Source organism: Globicephala melas, chromosome 20 (assembly GCF_963455315.2).
Source record: "Globicephala melas chromosome 20, mGloMel1.2, whole genome shotgun sequence".
Lineage (NCBI taxonomy): Eukaryota > Metazoa > Chordata > Mammalia > Artiodactyla > Delphinidae > Globicephala > Globicephala melas.
The window spans coordinates 44,401,966-44,425,005 of NC_083333.1; the positions used below are offsets into that span (position 1 = coordinate 44,401,966).

The 23,040-nt window shown below is 39.8% G+C and overlaps 1 protein-coding gene across 2 annotated transcripts in view; it reads right to left on the reverse strand.

The window, feature by feature from the left end:
• Window positions 1–1,042: 1,042 nt before the first annotated feature.
• Window positions 1,043–23,040, reverse strand: part of ZNF652 (zinc finger protein 652) — a 64,993-nt gene continuing 42,995 nt past the window's right edge. For both annotated transcript variants that reach the window (XM_030840032.2, XM_030840031.2), the window contains 5 exons: window positions 16,681–17,840; window positions 13,962–14,109; window positions 13,487–13,602; window positions 12,877–13,021; window positions 1,043–5,152 (listed from right to left, as the gene is read on the reverse strand). In XM_030840032.2, coding sequence (XP_030695892.1) covers window positions 4,641–5,152; window positions 12,877–13,021; window positions 13,487–13,602; window positions 13,962–14,109; window positions 16,681–17,583 — 1,824 coding nt within the window. In that variant the 5' untranslated portion in view covers window positions 17,584–17,840 and the 3' untranslated portion in view covers window positions 1,043–4,640. The remainder of the gene's footprint in view (window positions 5,153–12,876; window positions 13,022–13,486; window positions 13,603–13,961; window positions 14,110–16,680; window positions 17,841–23,040) is intronic.

Genomic DNA, 23,040 nt, shown 5'->3' on the forward strand with positions numbered 1-23,040 from the left:
TAGTTCTTTAAACAAATTTACTGAGGCTAAGGTTTCAGAGCTGGGACAACCAAGGAGTTTGATTTTCCTTTGAATCTTGCAAAACCTATCCTCTAAGACAAAAAGATCTGATCACAAAGTCTATAAAAAGTCTAGAGAGTATAAAAGTACAGAACTATGAAAGTAGATATATCGATGGCAACTTTTATGGCTTCCATAGAAAGTGTAGAGAGGATCTCTGGTTTGCTTTATCGAGGTAGCGTCCAGGGTTGGAAGGTCATTGTTATGTGTTATAAACACTACAGATGACAGAAGCAGGTAAGCTAGGGTGTCGCTAGTACATAATAATGCCAGTATCTCTAGTGGCTAATGACCTTTCATTCCTGAAAAAAATGATCTTTTGGGAAATTTCCTATCTTGGTTTAGGTAAATGAAAATTAAAACCCAATATTCACTTGCTCAATTTTATAGTCTGAAGAATTCCAAGTGAGTTGATTTTTGTAATGGGAGATAGTTGATAAAATTCTTAGGTGTAACTCATCCCTTTTTCATCAAATACTTCCCATACAGTCTGCAACAGCATCGAAATGTTCATATGTGGATCAGCGATGTAATAAAAGTTGTCTCTTCTATGCAGTAGCTCAAACAGATGGGTTTCTCTAACTTGAGTTTTCTTCTCTCTCTCTCTTTTTAAAATTAAAACCCCACCTACCATTCTGTGTTTCACTAACGGAAATCTTCAAGATGTGGTAAATATAATACACGTCTGCAATGGAGTTCTATTTCTGCTTGATTTTCTTAAGATTTTAAACTTCCAGTGAAATAAAAATTAAGCTAAACAAGCATATCCATTCAAAAAACATAAAAAGTGAAAAAAATTTCAAGAAGTAGAAAAAGTGTACAAGTATCTCTTCAGAGTATTTTGCCTCCAGTTAGTATATAAGGGACAGTCAAATTATAGGGAGCGAGATATGGGAACATATGTATATGTATACCTGATTCACTTTGTTATAAAGCAGAAACTAACACACCATTGTAAAGCAATTATACCCCAATAAAGATGTTAAAAAAAAAAAAATTATAGGGAGCATTCTAACCACGATGAAAAGGTACTTTCAACCAATGTAGTTTTACAAAAGATGGTACAACTGTGGTAATATCCACGCTCAGTCATTAATTTAGAACGGTTAATGGAAAAACGGCAGACTGTAAAAGTATACATAACTGATTTGCAAAGGTTACTTTGAACTACTGTAGTAAAGTTTTATGTGGAGACTTCCCTGCTTGCTAAAAACAAGGATCAAATCACAAATATACACGGAAAGGAAGCCACGTGCTTTTAAACCGTTCATCTTATTTTCTTCATTCAGATGTAAAGTCTGACTCAGTATGAGCCCGCCCCACTCAATTTGAGAAAGCAACGAGCAGCCTTTCATTCAGGCTAAGGAAGAGTTCATATTTGAATGATAAATCTATGAGAAAAGAATAGAAAAGTGCAAAAAAAATTTAAAAAGCAATAGCAACTCAAGCTGGGAATTTTCAAGTAAGTCTTAACTCTAGCAATGATACAAGCCTTTGAAGACAGTAGAATTAAGTCAGGAGAAACAGCCTCAATTTGGTATCTATATAATGCTGAAATGTGGCCTTTGTTGTCTTTAAAATTTAAGTACAGATAAGGGCTGAGAACTCAAACTCCTCCCCAGTTCTTTTTTTCATAAACAGATAACAAGTAGTTAATAAGTTTTGAATAAGTCACAGGGTGCTGTACTATAGGTGGGAGGGAACACACCATATATAAATGCAACTTTTATTTTAGTAAAGGACCCCAATCAAAATTTTAACCCTGAGTTTGAGTCTTAAGCGTGTTAAACCTGATGCACGTATATGTTTAAGGCTTAATTCTTCAGTTCTTCTATTCAGAAGCATTAATGGTATGAATATTCTTAATGCATTTCATTAGGCATATGTAATATGACACTGGTGAGGAGTCATTATATTCTGAGCAGTTTTCCCGAAGACCACAAACCCCAAATCAGGGAGGGTATGCTTATCTAGGGAAAAAAAATTGGAAGTTTCCAGATTGTTCCACAATACATTTCACTAAGAAATGTACTGTTTGACAATGCTGATTTTTAAAAAAAGATAATCCTTTCTTTGCTTCTGTTAAGGGTGGTGGTGATTATTTGCTTAATATTGGTTTTCCTATGTAGTAGATATTTTTTTATGGCTATATTCACTTGAATGGAAAATCAAATATGACTACCTGAATTTTCCAGTGTGTAATTATAGTACACCTCATAAAATGGTTGATTCAATGGTCTCAAGTCTAGAATTCAGAACTGCTGCCCAATATTGTAAATTTATTTAGAACAAAATAAGGTATAACCAATTAACTAAGCTGTAATTTACATCTTAAACATCATTTTAATATTACAAGCTTGGACATGAAATAATGGTATGTCCACACATATACCACACATGGTATATCCACAAACTTGTCATGGAACGCCAAGGAGACTGTGTGAATAAGGGGAGGCAGCCACTAAAGATATAACAGTCATAAATAAGGAATTAACTTTTCTTATTGGTTTGGGTACTTGAGTGTTCCAAGAATGTATACAAATATTTAAAACCACATTCCTTAGAAGTTAATCCAGAAACAGGAAAAGTATGTCTTGAGATACTTTTCCACCTCATTCCCAAATTCTCCTATGCTCATTATAGAAGACAAAGGCAGTAATCAGAAGGAAAAAATCTGGAAATATTAAACCAAAAAGCTAACAGAGAATGCGATATTTTAAAAATAGGGACTTAACCTCAATGGAAAGAGTTCCAGTTTTCCTACCACAGAGCTAATCAGCCAGAAAAAGTGCTGTAAGTCTATCTGCACACTTAATATTAAAAATAAAAAAATAAATAAAAGTCAGGGTTCTGATTCAGGCAAAGATTTAAAACCTTGAGGAAAGAAAAATGAAGAAATTTCAAGATTAAAAAAATGAGGGGGAGAGAGAGAGAGAGAGAGAGAGGGAGAAAGAAAGACCTCGCTTTGAAACTCAGTTCGCTGAGATGAAAAATTACAAAATTTTTATCTACACTGAGTCTGGATAAATGTGATCAGTTAAATATAACCAATCCGTCAGCCCTTCTGTTCAGCCTTTCTTATAATGAGCTCCTGACTGACCATGCTCTTTAGAAGTTACCCAAACTCTTTCAAACCTGCCCCATTTGCGGCTCTCCTTATCACCAAGAAGGCCGCTATCACATCATCGCTTGCAGAGGACAGGGCAGCAAAACGTCGTTTTCTCCCTCTCACCACAATTTAAACTGTGTTAGAATAGCTCGAAGTTGTGACTACATCCATGGATAGAAGAGACATTTTAAAAGTCATAACCAATTTGTGTTCTTATCCAAATTTCTCAGCCGCTATCAGGCAACATCATGTTTGTGATTTTCGTGTACTATTTTATCTTTTTGTGACAATTAGAAAAATAAAGCAACCTTAAAGTGAGCAGTGTATTAGGAGACTTCAGTTGGTCGTCCCACAGAGGCTGAACCTGAACACATTTCTGGGGGAAGCGAGACGTGACTGAGAGGAAACAGCCTCCGCCACCTCCTCCTCTTGACGGCGAGCAGCTTTACTCAGATTTTCAAAACAGGCCAGCTTCAGGTGACCTTCCTGGAAAAGGCTCAGCCCTCTGCAAATCATTCCATTCAACGTACTAACTGAACCGAACGAAACATAGAGGACACAGCATGTCCGTGAGCCTAACAGGCCCCCGAGTGTTAAGCAGAGATTAAAAAACTACCAAGGACTTATGCCAGATTCCGAAAGCAAAACCTCATTTTCGCAGTAACCTGGTCTGGAGACCCTTTCAGATACATCTAGTCTCTGAAGCACCTTTGAGTTGTACGGATGTAAGAATAACTTTGAACTATAGAAGTTATATGCATCTTTAAGAATCACATTTTGATGATTATAAAAATTTTTTCTATTTTACAACATAGGTCCAGCTACACTGAAAAAATTACACTGCTTATTGAAATACATTTCATTTTAGAAACAGACTACTAAAGAAGTCTATACAAAAACTCTAAAATAATTTCTGTAGTAAAATAAAGAGTGCATTAGGAGAGCTACACAAAGAAGAAAATTTCTGTCTTTCTCTATAATGCTTGATATACTGTGAAACATGGCTAGCTCGACTCCGAAGCCAGCACCGAAAGCTGAAAAGAATGTTACGATACACAGTGATACAATTAATGCTCTGGATTAATGTCACAGCCTTCCCGATTAGTACAAAGGAAACCAGGCCTGTCCCCTCTTTGAGGAGAAGTCCAGGATATAAAAGCAAGCATACCTCATCAGCTGATATGAAATTATAAAATTCCACAAGTCTGAGTATTTGAAATTTATAAAAGTCACCAGAAAATGCAAGCAAATTGGGCTTTAGTTCGGTGGTTCCCTGGTTCGACAGTTCCCTCCGTGAGCTCAGGGTCTTCTCGTCCACTCCCTCGGATGTGCCGATTCACCAAGACAATGACAAAGCTCTGGGTGGAGGCTGAGGAGAGTCTGACAGCTACAGAAACGCTCACCAACCCCCACTCTGCAAACTCACACCGGGGCACGGAACTCGCGGAGAACACGTTTAAGGAGATGGATGTTAGTGATGCTGGGCTGAACTGTTCTTCTCTGCCAGGTGCCGCAGAAAGGTGTCCTCACCCTGGCCCCTGTTATTTAAAGGCTCACTCTTAAAGAGAGCTGGAGGTGGGGGGAGGTGAGGGACTGGGGGGATAGGAAGGTGGTGTGGGTGGTGAGGGTGTGCGTGGATGTGAAGGTGCGAGAAGGGGTGGGGCATGGGCCGAGGGGTTAGCGTGCTGACGGGGTTCATGCTGATGGGAGGGGCGGGGGTCGTGGGGGTGCTCCCCACAGAAGGAACTGGGGTGGCCGGGGAGGTTGTGAGTGGGATCTGGACAGCAGGCGGCACGTTCACGGGGCTGGTCACCCGAAAGCACTTCTCCTTGTGGGCCTTAAGCATGTTGGAGAAGCGGAACCGCTGGCCGCACACATCACACGGATAGGGCTTCTCGCCTGTATGAGTTCTGCGGTGCCTCTTCATGTTGGGGCGGCTGGTGAAGCTTTTGCCACAGATTTCACAGATAAAGGGTTTCTCTCCTGAGACGAACACAGACACAAAAACAGGATTAACACACTAGGCGGCAAGTACGTGCCCCAGCTATTCCTCATACTAAAAAAGGAGGTTACCACTCCTCTCCCCTATGGCATATTATATTCTAGTAGTCATAACAGAGTTCCCCAAAGTTGGGACTTAACAAAAAGGAGCAGATACAACGAAAACTTACTTACAACCTACCATCTGGGCTTGGTTAAAAGAACAAAAAGGGCTTCTACAGTAGTGATCTTCCACATCCTACAGGACGAAGTGTTCAAACGGCTTTCCTGTGTTCCAGGGAACCAAGCCCACAGATGAATCTCTGCCTCTAAGCATAGGCGAGCTGATCTGTGAGCAATTTCTGACATTCCAACCCAGAGTAGGACTTTGCTGAAAATGTCTTGGGGAGGACGTAAGTCTCCGCACGTCAACTCGAACACAATCCTTAGAATGCGGCTTGCGCTTTGCTATCTGGGGAAATTCTGGACTGACTCACCCTACAACACAGATTTTGCACCACAGTGTTTCTCTGCAGGCGGCTCTCCAGTACGTGGGGCTGTCTGCACACCTGAAGAGCGCTCAGTGGTCCTGGCGCCAGACTACTTATATGCCCCCAAGAAATTCTGACCATCAAGAATGTCCCCACACCATTTCCAAATGCCCACGGGTGTGGGGAGGGTTGAGCGGCAGGCTACCGTTCTTGGTGGAGAACCACTGGGAAAATGAGCCAAAAAGGAAACAAACCCCCCTAGTTCTAAGGGCACTTAGGGAGGAAATTAGGTTTGGGTTCTAAGGGCTTAATTTTTAAACTTCCTAACTTTCCTTTGGGCTTACTGCTTAGTTCTATGCTATGTCTGCCTGCCTCTCTCCCCAGGCCATAGGGAGAAACAAAATGATGTTTGGACATACACGTCCATGGTCACTGCATCCAGAATGCTGTGGTGCGGTGCGGAATACCTGTCCACGTGTGCTTCAGCGACCATGTGCTTGTATTTAGCAATTCCTTCACCAATGCTCAGTGAATGTCGCTTGTATCTCTACTGTAGCTCCTGCTACAAGAGCTTCCTCTCACTTCAATTATTACTCCCTTTGTTTCTAACAGGTGTCCTTATTCTACTCTGTATAAATAAGGGCTGTTGTGTATGGAGTCTTAGTGTGTGCTTGGCACTGTTCTAATCCCTTGACACCTTATTAACCTCTGGTGATCCTCACAGCCTTATGAGGTAGGTACGCTATTATCCCTATTTTACTGATGAGGAAATTAAGAAACTTGCTGGAAGTTCTACAGTCAGTGGAGAGGCAGGATTTAAAACTCTGCAGTCTGGCGCCAGACGCGTAAAACAACGGCGCTTCACACCTCAACGTTCTGTGCATTCCTGAACACACAAAGGAATGTTATTTTCTTACTGTTTTCCTCCACTTTGGGACTCCTTCTAACACTACGAGCAAACTCCCCTTTATCCATATTGTAGTCCTTATTTCTTCTCTCTGCCTTTGAAAACTGACATCTCCTGTGGCTTCCTTCCATGGAAGCCAGACTTTTCCTCACTTCCCATGAGAGACTGAATCGAACCGTCAGGGGGGATCAGTTTTCTCCATAGTTACCGGTACTATTTGCTGACTATAATATTTCTTTTATCTTCCTACCTTTCATTATTCAGTCACTGCCACTGCTAGGCTCTTCACTGTGATTCATACACATCTTTCTAGATAATTTCTGTCCTGGCTTGTGTTCCTTCCTTTTAATCCATTTCCTCCAATTAAAAACTTCAAATTCTATGTTAAATGGAATTGATTAAATCAGCTGTGGTATGCCCATCTAATGGAGAGTACCACTAAAAACAATATTATAAAAGTATAGAAATGTAGTTACTGACATGAAAATCTATAATCTATTATCTATAGTCTATTAAGTAAAACAAGCAAGTTATGAACACGTACGCATGGTATTATCCACTTTTAATGAAAAATACGTGTAGGAACACATGGAAAGAAATACAACAAATGTTACCAGTGATCGTCTCTAGATAATGGGATTATGAGTGACATTTTACTCTATTTTTGATGCTTATATGTACTTCCTGTTTTCTAAAATAAACATGATTTACTTGTATAATAAAATGTTTTAAAAGCACACCTGTTTGATAACCTATCAATCCCCTTGACCCCTTCCTCCTTGACTCTCCAGAGTTAACAGTCTTCATTGCTAACAGCCATGCGGAACCAGAGCCTAAGGACCTAATGTTTGAATTATTAGTCTAATACAAGCAAACATTCTCCACTTAATTCACTAATCACTTCTTAGGTTCACTAGACACTTTATTCATTGACAGTTTACTTAATGTATGGACATGTAACTTTCTGTTATGTGCTCAAACCCGGATCCAGTCCTGGATCTCTCTCATCGTCCATCTCTCATTTGTAGTCTTCTAGGCTATAATGATTTGCCGCAGAAAGACTAAAAACTATTAGAACTGGCCTACCATAAATCCATGTATTCAAATTTAAATGGGTCCTTTTAACTACTTAGTAATCTTTTATCCATTTCTTGATGTCCTACCAAATTTTCCACATTTGTTACTCCAGACATAAACCCACCCAACTCTAACTCTCATTATTCATGAGGCCCCATCTCCTAACTGTGCTAATGACTGATGATACGGTTTCCCTGAAACCTCAAAGTAAGATTACAATGAGGCCGAAACAAGGAGAAATCAAAATGTAACATTTGAAGTCAACCACCTGCACCATGTCCCACTTTAAGGAAGTGCTAGTAAATGGGTGGCTGGAGGAGGTACTAACAGCTAAGTCCATCAAGGTAACTAGAAAGCACGTATGTCAATACATCTTATGATGTAACCTAACTGTTACATACAGATAAAGCTAACCTAATGATAAGAAACGGTACTGTAATGAGTCTGAAGAACGCACATAACAAATGAAGACAGAATCTGCAGGGAAGATAGAAAGAGCAGGAATTCGGCTACTTAGCTGTCTTCTGAACTTTCAAAGGAAAAAGTGATCTGGCCAATGAACACAAGCACCCCCGTCTGCTTATGAATATCCTGGAGCCGCATCAGAGATCTGTGCATCTACATATCTGGCTACCATCACGTTACAGTCGTTCACCTGGATTACTGCAACATCCACCCGACTGGTTTCACCGTCTCTATTCTTGCTCCCCATCCTCCAATCCACTCTCCACACTGTAGCCAGAGCGACCTTTCAGATGTGTCACGTTCTGCTTAAAGCCACTGAAGAACGTCCCACTGTCCTCAGAATAAAGCTCAAACTTTTTTACATGGCTTATTCTGTGACGCGGTACTTGCTTACTGCTCTCCAGTATCGTGTCTTACTATACTCCCTGCCTCCCCTCCTCCCCCCATCCATCAAACTCTAACCAACTTCATTCAGTTGTACTGACTGTGCTCTCATCACCAAACCACTGTTATGCCTTGCCTGTCTATCACCCCAACGTGACTCTAAACTCTGTGAATCTAGGGACTATTTCAGTCTTGTTCGCTACAGTAGCCCCATTTAGTAGATTCTTGATGAATATTTATAAATAAATATTAGTTAATTCTAAGACATGCCTTTCCCCCCAAATATTTACATCTGTGAAACTGACATACACCATAACCATCGGTGACGTGTCATTCTTTAATTTGCAGCATTTTCTTAGTGATACATAAATGAGGTTTGTCTTAAAACTGATGGCTTCTTGGATTCCATGAAGGATGGTACTCACAATTAAGATCACTCAATTACCTTCCTTTGCTGTAATTTTCTGTCCCTGATGATCTTGTGATTATAATTTAGCTTCTCATATAAATTTATTTTAGGCAAAGAATATTCAGACCAAAGAACATAAGAGTTCGGAAGCACTTGTCACTCAGGCTTTTCACTGTAAATTAGCAACTTTATTTACATATTATTAAGATTGTTTAGCACAGATCAATCCCTCTGACCCTCATCTGCTTGGGTACACTGACAAGTTCTGGAAGCTGAGAACCAGACTCTGGGGTGGTGCTTTTTGCCCTTATGATGTCCTGTGTATCCCTCCATTTTATTACTTGCTTCATTAAATTTGTATCAGAGTAACTAAGTACGTGTTTCTGGAGTCAGACTGCCTTGGACAAGTTCTTTACTCTCTGAGCCTCATCTGAAAAATGAAGATAATAATAATAGGTTATTGCGATAAGTTAGAAATTCGAGCAAAGTGCTTAGAACAGTATTTGGTACATGGCAGACATTCAGTGCATTTTAGTGCTGCTATCATCATCATCATCATCATCACTACGACTGGACTGTAAGCTCCTTGAGGGCAAAAAACAGGTCTTAATTCATCCTGTATCCCTCGGCACTTAGCACTGTGCCTGGTACAAAGAGAATCAACAATTATTCTATGTTGAACTCACCCCATGTCCACACCATCCCAGGAAACCCTGCCTGAGGGCTGGTCGGCTTCCCTAGATAAGATCTACCTCACTTCTCTTTAACTGCAAAGAAACAGCCCAATCAGTGTCAGTTCCTGCAATGGCCTTAACCCCCACCAAAACATACTCTAAATGTGGTTTCATCCAGCCTTAAAAGACCTATCCCTTTTCTTCTTTAAAAGCTAACCCTTCTCGGATCCTTCAGGTACTATTGTAATCCTTATTTAGTACCAAGGAACCAGAGGCCTACAGGGGTTGCATAATTCACTTAAGGTCACACTGCTAGTGAGCGGCAGAGCCAGGTGTGTCCAACTCCACCATCCAGCGCTTTCCCAGTGTGAGCATTACAAACAATACTAAAAGGCAGATGCAAACCAGGGAAAAGGATTTTAACATCGGTGTTAGACAAGGTCCCATATATATAAATATATACAAAGAGCTATATATATAAAGAGCTATCATAAACAATAAGAAAAAGCCAAACACTGCAATGGCAAGATGAATACAGAAAAGGCACAAGCAATTCAGAAAAGAAAATATACTGATACCCAACAAGCATATGAAAAAAAATGTTCAATCTTACTTAGCAATTAAGTGCAAATTAACACAGTAAGAAACCATTTTTCACCTATTAATTCAACAATGATTTTACTTAGCATTGGATAGGGTTGGGAAAATGGGTATTTTCACGCGCAGCTGGTAAGAGTGTATGTGGATGGCTATTTTGCAATACATACCACCAAGTCTTAAAACTATACACATCCCTTTGCCCTAATAATCCCATTTCTAGGAATTTATCCTAAGTAAATAATCATGGCTGTGTTAGCCACAAAGTTGTTTGTCACAGTATTATTTATAACAGTAGAAAAATTGGAAATAGAAATCATCTAAATGTCCAAAAGGGAACTGGCTAAATAAAATAGAGATAACATCCTTAACAGGACCACTGTAAAGGTTATACTGATTAAATGAGATAATGTATGTAAAGTATTTAAGATAGTACTCAGCATACATGTGCATAATAAATGATGGCTATTATTACAGCAAATTTATAAGAAGGACTATTATACAACCATTAAAATGATATTACTGTTAATGACATAATACAGTAAAATAAAAAGCAGGTTGTAACAGAGCGTAAAGACCCAACTTTTGTTTTTTTACTATATACATGAACGTATAAACACTTATGCATAGTATCTATATGTATATTAAGAAACTATAGAATTAAAAAAATATGTGCTAAAATGTTAACAGTAGTCATCTCTCATTGATAAGATTATAGATCATTTCAATTTTCATATTTTCTAATATACTTTAATAAGTATGTACTACTACTTTTAATGAGAAAAATAAAAACTTAAGTGACTTTAGGTGGCTGTACTCCTTTAGAAGAAACAGGGAATGTTCAGCTTGCCTATTTGGTCAAAGAAGAATACTTAACATAAAGTTTTATTCAACTTATACATTAATCACAAAATGTACACTTCAGTTTCATATTATGGACATTCAAGGGCCTGAAGAAAGAAAGAAGGACAAAGGGGAAAGAAGAAAGAGTAAGAAACGCAGAAGGAGAAGGAGAGAGGGGGGACCCGGGAGGAAGAAGCGCAGGGAGACGGGCAGAAAAGAGAAGGTGAGCGCAGAGGCTTAAGTGGTGGAGGTTCCTTCCAATCTTGCGACAAACATTTACTGGGCATCTACTATGTGCCAAGCACCGTGTGTAAATATGACACAGCTTCTGCCTTCAAAAAAACTTATTTTCTGTCTAGTTCCATAGTTTCCTGCTGAATTAACAGAAAACTGCACCCTAAAAGCTACTCAGAACTAAGAGCCTATCCAAGAGCCACCAGATTTTAAGAGGAGAATTTGTTAAAATACTCTGACATATCCTGCTATCCACTTAGGCTTCAAAGTTATCACTACCTTTTGAGATGTAATTTACGTAAACTCCTCTCATGGCTCTTCCTCTAGCTTATTCCTTGAAATCAGAGGTCCTGCTCTGAATGGGAAAGAAGCCCACCAGGCAGGTGTTTTTCTTTGGACTTAATAGAGATGGGAACTACAGAGGCGCAGCTACGGGCAGAACTTCCTCACCACTAGTTAAGCAGGGTAAGGAAGATAATGTCTTGTGGTTCTTTCTGGCTCTGCTACTCTGTAGACTAATAGAACCTAGAATCCTGTGATTAGATTTTATTTAGAAACTTGAAATATGTTTCACACTGTTCAATTTGTGCCAAGACAGCTAATTCCAGAGCGTCAAGATAAGACAGACGTACAATGCCCCAGTGTTTACAGGGGGCTATTATTCTAACTAGCTTCCTGGAGGCTGTGTGATCCAATGCTTTCAAGACTCAAATCGACGCTATGAAGCATATACCTCTGAAAACACAATGTAGTTAAAATACTACTTAAACTCATTTGATGGATGCGTTCGTAAAAAGTAGTAGAATTTTGGTAAATAAAATCCAATCAAACTTTAAGAATATTGAGAGGGTATCCTATTAAAAACAATGTCCTCAGGGACTTCCCTGGTGGTGCAGTGGATAAGAATCCATCTGCCAATGCAGGGGACACAGGTTTGAGCCCTGGTCTAGGAAGATCCCACATGCCTCGGGGCAACTCAGCCCGTGCGCCACAACTACTGAGCCTGCGCTCTAGAGCCCACAAGCCACAACTACCGAGCCCGCGTGCCACAACTACCGAGCCCGCGTGCCACAACTACTGAAGCCCGTGCGCCTAGAGCCCGTGCTCCGCAACAAGAGAAGCCACTGAAATGAGAAGCCCGCGCGCCTAAAGCCCGTGCTCCGCAACAAGAAAAGCCACGGCAATGAGAAGCCCGCACACCGCAAGAGTAGCCCCCGCTCACGGCAACTAGAGAAAGCCCTCACGCAGCAATGAAGACCTTAACGCAGCCAAAAATAAAATAAATAAATAAAACCAAAAAAAACTGGCCTCCATTTTTTAAAGACCCAGAACCCTTTCCTTAGAAAAATAACATAGACACATATGCAAAACAAGTTTCATACAATTTCAGGAGATCCCGTGTCCCAAATAAAGAGTCCATCATCTTGAAGGAACCCACAGTTAAAAGGCACTAACAATCCTTTTTTAAATAAATAAAATTATGAAAGCCTAACTTTTCGGTATTATAAATTTGTATTTTTATATATCAGTGCGGAATTTGCACTTAGAATGCAGACTCGTGGCTTAGGACTTTAAGTAAACAGACTCACAGGTGATCATTAACAAGTGCTTGAGACATATCTGTACCTTTCCCAAGAAATTCTTACCAGTGTGTGTTTTCATGTGTTCGTCGAAGTACTGCTTCATGTTGAAATCCTTGCCACACCACTGGCACATGAACTGTTTGTGCCCAATGTGGATGCTCATGTGGGAGCGTAGCTGGTACTTGTACTGAAACCTTTCGTCACAGTTCTGCATTGGACACAGTGGAGATTTTTGAATGCCAAGCATAGCAGCTCTACCTGCGCCCACCCTACATAGCCTGAGATTAGGTATATTTTTCATACTCAAAATAGAACCTGCTTGTGTCAACTATTTGGCTCTGCTATATTTCCGTAGCTGAGTTATAACAAAAGGGAAAATGTCCCAAATAATTATCCCTGAAGTATATCTGACTTCTCTGAATTACTGAGACAAGTAAAATGACTCGTCACGTGTTATTCCCAAACTTAACCTAATCTAAGTGAGTTAACTCTGTGTTAAAAATGACCGCTCTCTATCCAGCAGTGAGATAACGCAACGCTCAGAGCACGGGTCTGACGGCTCTGGGGAAACGCAGCCTCGTGCCTTGCACGAGGCACACCTCTCTCCCACGGCTCACCACGTAAACATAAGCCAGCCCCCATGCCTGGGCCTGGTGGGCAGCACATGCCTTACCTCGCATCTGAAGGGCTTCTCTCCAGAGTGCTGCAAGGAGTGCACCTTGAGTGACATACTGCGTTTGAATGACTTTCCACAGGTTTCACAGGTAAATGGCATGTCTTTCGTGTGTGCTGCAACACAGAATGCACTTATCCTCAAAAACAGTCCACCAAAGGGCTCAAATGGGAAAAGAGATATGTCCTACTGTAAGGTGGTCCTGCCATCTTAATTGATTGTTCTCTATTCTGTGAAGCTTTAATGGCAAAGTTCTGAAGGAAAAAATAACAACGTTGCAAAGAATCCTGGGTGTGGAAGACTCTACCATCCAATTTGGTGATGCTCACCGAAGACATGTTGTATTTAGTTTCAACAAGTCAAAACTGATTCAAATACGGCAGTTCCTCATATCCTGCCCAATCCAAAGTATAAAACACACCAAAAAACAAGGGAAAATTATAGGTGTACGAGAAAAGCAACAGAAAAGACTTACCAACCATGTGTTTCCGTACGTGAGCCATGGTATAGAATTTCTTCTCACAAATTTCACAGGAAAATTTCTTTTCTGCATATCCATGGACGATCTTGATATGTTCGTGAAGGGACCAGAGTTTCTTGAATGATTTATTACAGGAAACACACTGAGCAGGATAAATAGAAATAATCTTTATTTATAGGAGCTTCCAGAAAGCCACGCCTGCTGACTGGCAGCTGAAATGGGTGTGCCTTATTATTATTATTATTTGGCCAAGCTGCACAGCTTGCAGGATCTTAGTTCTCCTGACCAGGGATGGATTGAACCTGGGATACGGCAGTGAAAGCGCCGAGTCCTAACTACTGGACCACCAGGGAAGTCCCACGAAACGGGTGTGCTTTAGATTCGTGGCACAGGCCAGAATCCAAAACAAATCCACGGAGTCCAGATTCCAACACCAACGTCCTTATGTTCTATTTTCCAAGATGAATTTTTTTTAGAGACACTTTGGGAGTATGAAGACAATGGCAAAACATAAGGCAAAAAGGAAGTTCCACTAATGTCAAAGAACTGACCGAATTAGCGTTATACCTTTGAAAAGAACCTTCAAGTTTTTTTTTTTTAATATATGGATTACCAAGAGCAGCTGTTTCCTACACGTGGGTTACTATGCAGTTAATACGTGTTTTCCAGAGAATACAAACTAATTTTAAATTAACATAAATAAAAACAAGATAAAGCGTACGTTAATGGTTATATATCTGTAGAAATATAACAATGTTTTTGTAGCTTAGAGAATGCATTTGGAGCCTTCATTGACACAAATTATTGAGATTTTATTATATTTTCCCAAATCTAATTTTCTCTATTAAACATTCCCCCCTGGCAGAATTTAATATGACCCCTCAGCTGTTGGCCTCATCCTCGCCTTTCCCGGGGAGCCCAGCTCCAGATCTCTCACATAGGCATCTGCAGGAGACACAGGCGGTCCTGCCTGGTTCCCTGTACGATGGATCATCACTAGTCTAGGCTATCATAACATGTATCAAAATAAAATGGTTAAAAGCAATATTAGGAAGTTCTAGGTAACCATCAGACTCTGGGATGCTGAAGGGAGCAAGTTGTTATTCACTGTAAATAAAGATCTCTGAACACATTATCCCTTCAGGAAACAAGGACTCTGAGGAGAGTCACAAAGATAAGCCTCCGGTTGGATACTGTTCGAAAGAAGGACAGACAACTCCTATAAGCTATTTTGTAGGGCACAGTTTTAATGTTTACTTGTTACCAGGTCATCAGGATTAGAAATGCAAAAAGAGTTCCTTTAGCAGAATCCACAAAACCTAAATACAAGTTTAAATGAAATTATGGTGAGGAATAGTGAAGAAAGTCACACAAAAAAAGGATTTATTAAATGTTTTCTGTACTTAATGAAGCAAATTTGAGTAAAAAAAAAACAAAACTATATAACATCAAGATCAAGATCTACCTTTTTCAGCCACGAATCATCACAGAACTAAGTTTGACCCCTAGGGTGCAGCAGAGCATTGCACTCCTTTTGGCCTGAACAACAGTTGCAACAGCAACCAATTCAGAACCAGGCCCTGGGCACCAGTAGTTATTGGAGGGTAGGCACCATGATTCAGTCTTCTTTTATTTACCAAGCGTGTCAGAGATCAAGTCACAACTGACGAATCAAAAAGCAGTGAATTTTTAGCAAATATAATTTATATTTTTAAAAAAACCTCTTTAAAGTAAAGCAATGATCGTGGTTGTCGATTAAAAGCAAGAAAGAAACGTGAAAAATAAGGAGCACTCCAAATCAGGAGTATTCCAAGAAACACACTGAAACAAAACAATTTCATCTTCTGAAAGAAGCTTAGCTTAAATATGGTACAAGAAATTTCTATTTTACATATCTTTTGGAGACATTAATAGACTTACCTTTTATGAATATTCATTAATATGCATTCACATGTGCAAACCAACATAGCTCAACATAATATAATTCACTCAACATGATATAATTAGCACACTTCTTAACCTATCACAATATAGTCCTTTCAAGGACTAGCCTGGTTTGGATACCATGTTTTGTTACCTTAACAATACTGCACAGTAGCATTATATAACCCTACTGCCAGGTGGGCAACATTTTCAACCAGCTCAGCCTCGTTTAAAGTCTGCATATTCCCATGGGCTCAGCCTCTTGACAAATTTAGTGTTGTCATCTCTCCACTGGTAAAAGCAAACTCACTCCTGGAGATCTTCCATTTCCACCAGTCTGATTCATTATGGTTTTTGTCCCCATCAGCTGCACTAGCATCTGGCATCCTTTCAAACCTTAGAAAAGGACCTCTCTCTACTCCTGACCTTTACTTGATATCTCCCACCTTGACACAGAAGATGCCAGAATGAATTATATTACATGTCTTACAAGAGTAAATCTCAGTGCAAAGTCGGTGTTGAATTTACCTCCTTGTCAATCACCTATAACAGATCCCCCTTCCAATGTACCTGGGTTCCCACTAGTCCAGCGTCAGTTAAATTTAATGCTTTTGAAAGAAAATGTTAAGGCTGCTTTTGAAAAGACCAAAGCAGGGGCTTTTAAAAAGATAAATTGGTGAAAACTGTCCCTTCGGCCTCTATTGTATTTATTCTCTTGGGCAGATACCAGGTGAGTGTGAACAGCCAGGTTCTATCCTGGAAAGTTTGCCCTCTTGGTGATGAAACCTACCTGAATATTTTTTTCACAGTCTGTTTGCTGGTGAAGGGACAGCTCACTTTCCAGGACAAACTTCTTGCCACACTTATCACAAATCTGCATGCGCCTATGAGTAACGTTCATGTGCTTCTCCAGGTACCAGCGAGTATTAAACACCCTGGGGCACTTCTCACAGGTCAGAGTCTCTTTCTCTTCACACTTAGCTTTCTGGACTGGCGCTTTGGGCTCCTTTGCGGCCCGCTTCTTACGCTTAGGTGGCTCTACACTCTTCCTACGACCTCTTGTAGCTCTGGGAGTAGGGGAAGTGGCAGCTGCGGCAACAGAGGCAGCTCTCCTCGTTCTCCTTTGTGTAACGCTGACCTTCTCCACTATCTTCTCCTTTTTCTTCTGCCTTTCGTTTTCTCCATAGTCATTACTGTCATCCGTGGCCTCTTCCTCACTCTCTTCCTCTTCCTCCTCACTGCTTGTCTTAAGAACAGGAGTCTCTTTGGACTGAGAAGAGACACCCTTTTCCCCTTTAGATACATTTAATGTTTGATTATTAAGGTTTACCTCCACTATGATCTGCTCCCTTTTGTAGGAGACTTCCTCCTCCTCCTCCTCTTCTGTGTCATCAGAATTCTCCCGGTCTTCTTTCACAGCATGCACGTCAGACACTGCTCTTGTCTCCCTGAAATACGGCTGCTCCTCTGTTTCATGGAGATGTGGTTTGCTCATCTTGGTGTCCACTAACACAGAATAAGGACTTCCTGATTCCCTTTTGTACACTTTGGTGGACAGGTCAAGCTCCTGGTTGGCACCATGATAAAAGGTAGGTGGCACTTGACCACGACGGCTGTCTTCTTGTGCCATCCCTGCTACATGCACAGCACAGTTTTCAACCAGCTCCTGACAAGAACTGACTGTGTGGCTCATTGGTAAGTGGCCTAATTTATGAAGCAGTTCAGACTATAGAGAAATAGCTTTAAAACAGGGCAATTATTAAGACTCAAATCCTTTTCCATCCACAAAGGATCACTCAGATGAAAAAAAAGGTATTCCTGGAACCTGTGTGCAATTCTTCCAGTGTTGCAGCACCAAAGCATAAGTCAAAAGGTTTGGTATTATGGCAAGAGCAGAGCACTAGTGATTTTTCTTTTGAAGAAAGCTGCAAATGACGTGGAGCATCTTATCTGCAAAGAAAAGCAAAGACAAAAAAGATCAGATATCTCTTATTTCCTTCTTATAGCATGCACTGACATCATACAACAAACATATCTTAAAATGATTAAACTCTTTATATATACAATTCTTTATCCTGCTTAAATGGTTCATTGTGGGCCATCATTTTACTGGGTTACATGAACTCAGCAAACATTCTGTTAGAATGTAAATTCTAAGACAGCAGGAGTTTACCTGTCCAGTTCACTGAGGTATTCTTAGAGCTTAGCACAGTGACTACCAGCACTTAGTAGGTGTTCAGTGTATATTTGATGACTAAGTGAATATCTGTTTTTGCATGGCATTCATTATCCTGGACGTACTGACGTGGCAGAATATATGGTCTGTGTCCCCAAGGAGTTTACAGTCCAGTTACACAATATGTGTTGTCCATGAAACATGTAAGGACCTTATGCTGGCTGGTTTTCTTTTCAATATCAGTCACCACCATCCACCACAGTGAGAGCTCATGGAACAAAGGGAGTAGTGGGCTAGGCACTGTGGACCACGAAAATAAAGCAGCGAATTGACAACTACAGAAGAGAGAGAAACGTCACTGGCCTTAAATAATTTATAATCTAGGTATAGATATCATTGTTTTCAGGTTTCTTAGAGTAATTTCAGAGTGGCTAAGTACTTTTAAATTTGTTCTATGCATAGCTCTCTAGATCCACTCAATGACCAGGTGATTTTTGAAGTGTCAGCTGCACAGAAGTCTAAATTCTAAGAAACAGTAACCATAAGGTTGACATGGCTCCAAGAAAAATAAAACCATCCATTAAAAAAAAAAAAGATGAGAAAGGCACATAATTTGCTTTGTGACATACCTCACATTGCTGCTTAGCCAACCACCTAACCTCTTAGTCATATGAATATCACTGCAAGCACATACCCTATCTAATTGACAAAAGGAAGGAAACTAGTATTTACTGAATACCTGCTATGTGCACAGAATTGTAAAGGTGCTCATTATTTATTATTTTTAGTTAATATTCACTACAAAACTTTGGGGTTGATTTTTTTTTTTTTTTTTTGCAGTAAGCGGGCCTCTCACTGCTGTGCCCTCTCCTGTTGCGGAGCACAGGCTTCGGACGTGCAGGCTCAGCGGCCATGGCTCACGGGCCCAGCTGCTCCGCGGCATGTGGGATCTTCCCGGACCGGGGCAAAAACCCATGTCCCCTGCATCGGCAGGCGGAGTCTCAACCACTGCACCACCAGGGAAGCCCTGGGGTTGATCTTTAAACTTATTTTAAATTTTTTATCAAAGTAATCACTCAAAAAAATCATACATAGTTTTACAAGTTAAATATACTGCAAGGTTTATAAAAAAGCAGCCATCCTCTGCCTGCTCCATCCCATCTGAGTCCCATACCTGAGACAAAAGTGTTCCTTTTAGCTGTTCCTCTTCCCCTTCCCCTTGTATTCTTCTTCTTTTTAAAAAATTTATTATTTTAAAAAAAATTTTAGTTTATTTTTTATACAGCAGGTTGTTATTAGTCATCCATTTTCTACACATCAGTGTATAATGTCAATCCCAATCTCCCAGTTCATCACACCACCACCCTCACCCCCTGCCGCTTTCCCCCCTTGGTGTCCATACGTTTGTTCTCTGCATCTGTGTCTCAATTTCTGCCCTGCAAACCGGTTCATCTGTACCATTTTTCTAGGTTCCACATATATGCATTAATATACAATATTTGTTTTTATTTTTCTGACTTACTTCACTCTGTATGACAGTCTCTAGACCCATCCACGTCTCTACAAATGACCCAATTTCGTTCCTTTTTATGGTTGAGTAATATTCCATTGTATATATGTACCACATCTTCTTTATCCATTCGTCTGTCAATGGGCATTTAGGTTGCTTCCATGTCCTGGTTATTGTAAATAGAGCTGCAATGAACATTGTGATACATGACTCTTTTTGAATTATGGTTTTCTCAGGGTATATGCCCAGTAGTGGGATTGCTGGGTTGCATGGTAATTCTATTTTTAGTTTTTTAAGGAACCTCCATACTGTTCTCCATAGTGGCTGTATCAATTTATATTCCCACCAACAGTGCAAGAGGGCTCCCTTTTCTCCACACCCTCTCCAGCATTTATTGTTTGTAGATTTTTTGATGATGCCCATTCTAACTGGTGTGAAGTGATACCTCATTGTAGTTTTGATTTGCATTTCTCTAATAATTAGTGATGTTGAGCAGCTTTTCATGTGCTTCTTGGCCATCTGTATGTCTTCTTTGGAGAAATGTCTATTTAGGTCTTCAGCCCATTTTTGGATTGGGTTTTTTTTTTTTTTAATATTGAGCTGCATGAGCTGTTTATATATTTTGGAGATTAATCCTTTGTCCGTTGATTTGTTTGCAAATATTTTCTCCCATTCTGAGGGTTGTCTTTTCGTCTTGTTTATGGTTTCCTTTGCTGTGCAAAAGCTTTTAAGTTTCATTATGTCCTATTTGTTTATTTTTGTTTTTATTTCCATTACTCTAGGAGGTGGATCAAAAAAGATCTTGCTGTGATTTATGTCAAAGAGTGTTCTTCCTATGTTTTCCTCTAAGAGTTTTATCGTGTCTCGTCTTACATTTAGGTCTCTAATCCATTTTGAGTTTATTTTTGTGTATGGTGTCAGGGAGTGTTCTAATTTCATTCTTTTACATGTAGCTGTCCACTTTTCCCAGCACCACTTACTGAAGAGACTGTCTTTTCTCCATTGTATATCCTTGCCTCCTTTGTCATAGATTAGTTGACCGTAGATGCATGGGTTTATCTCTGGGCTTTCTATCTTGTTCCATTGATTTATGTTTCTGCTTTTGTGCCAGGACCATACTGTCTTGATTACTGTAGCTTTGTAGTATAGTCTGAAGTCAGGGAGTCTGATTCCTCTAGCTCCATTTTTTTCCCTCAAGACCACTTTGGCTATTCGGGGCCTTTGATGTCTCCATACAAATTTTAAGATTTTTTGTTCTAGTTCTGTAAAAAATGCCATTGGTAATTTGATAGGGATTGCATTGAATCTGCAGATTGCTTTGGGTAGTATAGTCATTTTCACAATATTTATGCTTCCAATCCAAGAACATGGTATATCTCTCCATCTGTTGGTATCATTTTTAATTTCTTCCATCAGTGTCTTATAGTCTTCTGCATACAGGTCTTTTGTCTCCCTAGGTAGGTTTATTCTTTTCTTTTTTTTCTAAATTTATTTGTTATTTATTTTTATTTTTGGCTGTGTTGGGTCTTTGTTGTTGTGCGCAGGCTTCTCACTGCAGTGGCTTCTCTTGTTGCGGAGCACAGGCTCTAGGTGCGTGGGCTTCAGTAGTTGCGACACGCAGGCTCAGCAGTTGTGGCCCACGAGCTCTAGTGCACAAGCTCAGTAGTTGTGGCCCACAGACTTAGTTGCTCCGTGGCATGTGGGATCTTCCTGGGCCAGGGCTCGAACCCGTGCCCCTGCATAAGCAGGCGGATTCTTAACCACTACGCCACCAGGGAAGCCTCGGTAGGTTTATTCTTAGGTATTTTGTTCTTTTTGTTGCAATGGTAAATGGGAGTGTTTCCTTAATTTCTCTTTCAGATTTTTCATCATTAGTGTATAGGAATGCAAGAGACTTCTGTGTATTAATTTTGTATCCTGCAACTTTACCAAATTCATTGATTAGCTCTAGTAGTTTTCTGGTGGCATCTTTAGGATTCTCTATGTATAGTATCATGTCATCTGCAAACAGTGACAGTTTTACTTCTTCTTTTCCAATTTGGCTTCCTTTTATTTCTTTTTCTTCTCTGATTGCTGTGGCTAGGACTTCCAAAACTATGTTGAACAATAGTGGTGAGAGTGGACATCCTTGTCTTGCTCTTGATCTTAGAGGAAATGCTTTCAGCTTTTCACCATTGAGAATGATGTTTGCTGTGGGTTTGTCATATATGGCCTTTATTATGTTCAGGTAGGTTCCCTCTATGCCCACTTTCTGGAGAGTTTTTATCATAAATGGGTGTTGAATTTTGTCAAAAGGTTTTTCTGCATCTACTGAGATGATCATATGGTTTTTATTCTTCAATTTGTTAATATGGTTTATCACATTGATTGATTTGCATATATTAAAGAATCCTTGCATCCCTGGGATAAATCCCACTTGATCATGGTGTATGATCCTTTTAATGTGTTGTTGGATTCTGTTTGCTAGTATTTTGTTGAGGATTTTTGCATCTATATTCATCAGTGGTATTGGTCTGTAATTTTCTTTTTTTGTAGTATCTTTGTCTGGCTTTGGTATCAGGGTGATGGTGGTCTCACAGAATGAGTTTGGGAGTGTTCATTCCTCTGCAATTTTTTGAAAGAGTTTGAGAAGGATGGGTGTTAGCTCTTCTCTAAATGTTTGATAGAATTCACCTGTGAAGCCATCTGGTCCTGGACTTTTGTTTGTTGGAAGATTTTTAATCACAGTTTCAATTTCATTGCTTGTGATTGGTCTGTTTCATATTTTCTATTTCTTCCTGGTTCAGTCTTGGAAGGTTATACCTTTCTAAGAATTTGTCCATTTCTTCCAGGTGGTCCATTTTATTGGCATACAGTTGCTTGTAGCAGTCTCTTAGGATGCTTTGTATTTCTGCGGTGTCTGTTGTAACTTCTCCTTTTTCATTTCTAATTTTATTGATTTGAGTCCTCTCCCTCTTTTTCTTGATGAGTCTGGCTAATGGTGTATCAATTTTGTTTATCTTCTCAAAGAACCAGGTTTTAGTTTTATTGACCTTTGCTATTGTTTTCTTTGTTTCTATTTCATTTATTTCTGCTCTGACCTTTATGATTTCTTTCTTTCTGCTAACTTTGGGTTTTGTTTGTTCTTCTTTCTCTACTTCCTTTAGGTGTAAGGTTAGATTGTTTATTTGAGATTTTACTTGTTTCTTGAGGTAGGCTTGTATTGCTATAAACTTCCCTCTTAGAACTGCTTTTGCTGCATCCCATAGGTTTTGGATCATCGTGTTTTCATTGTCATTTGTCTCTAGGTATTTTTTGATTTCCTCTTTGACTTCTTCAGTGATCTCTTGGTTATTTAGTAACATATTGTTTAGCCTCCATGTGTTTGTGTGTTTTACGTTTTTTTCCTCTGTAATTCATCTTTTTTTTTAATTAACTAATTTTTTTGGCTGCCTTGGGTCTTTGTTGCTGCGCGCGGGCTTTCT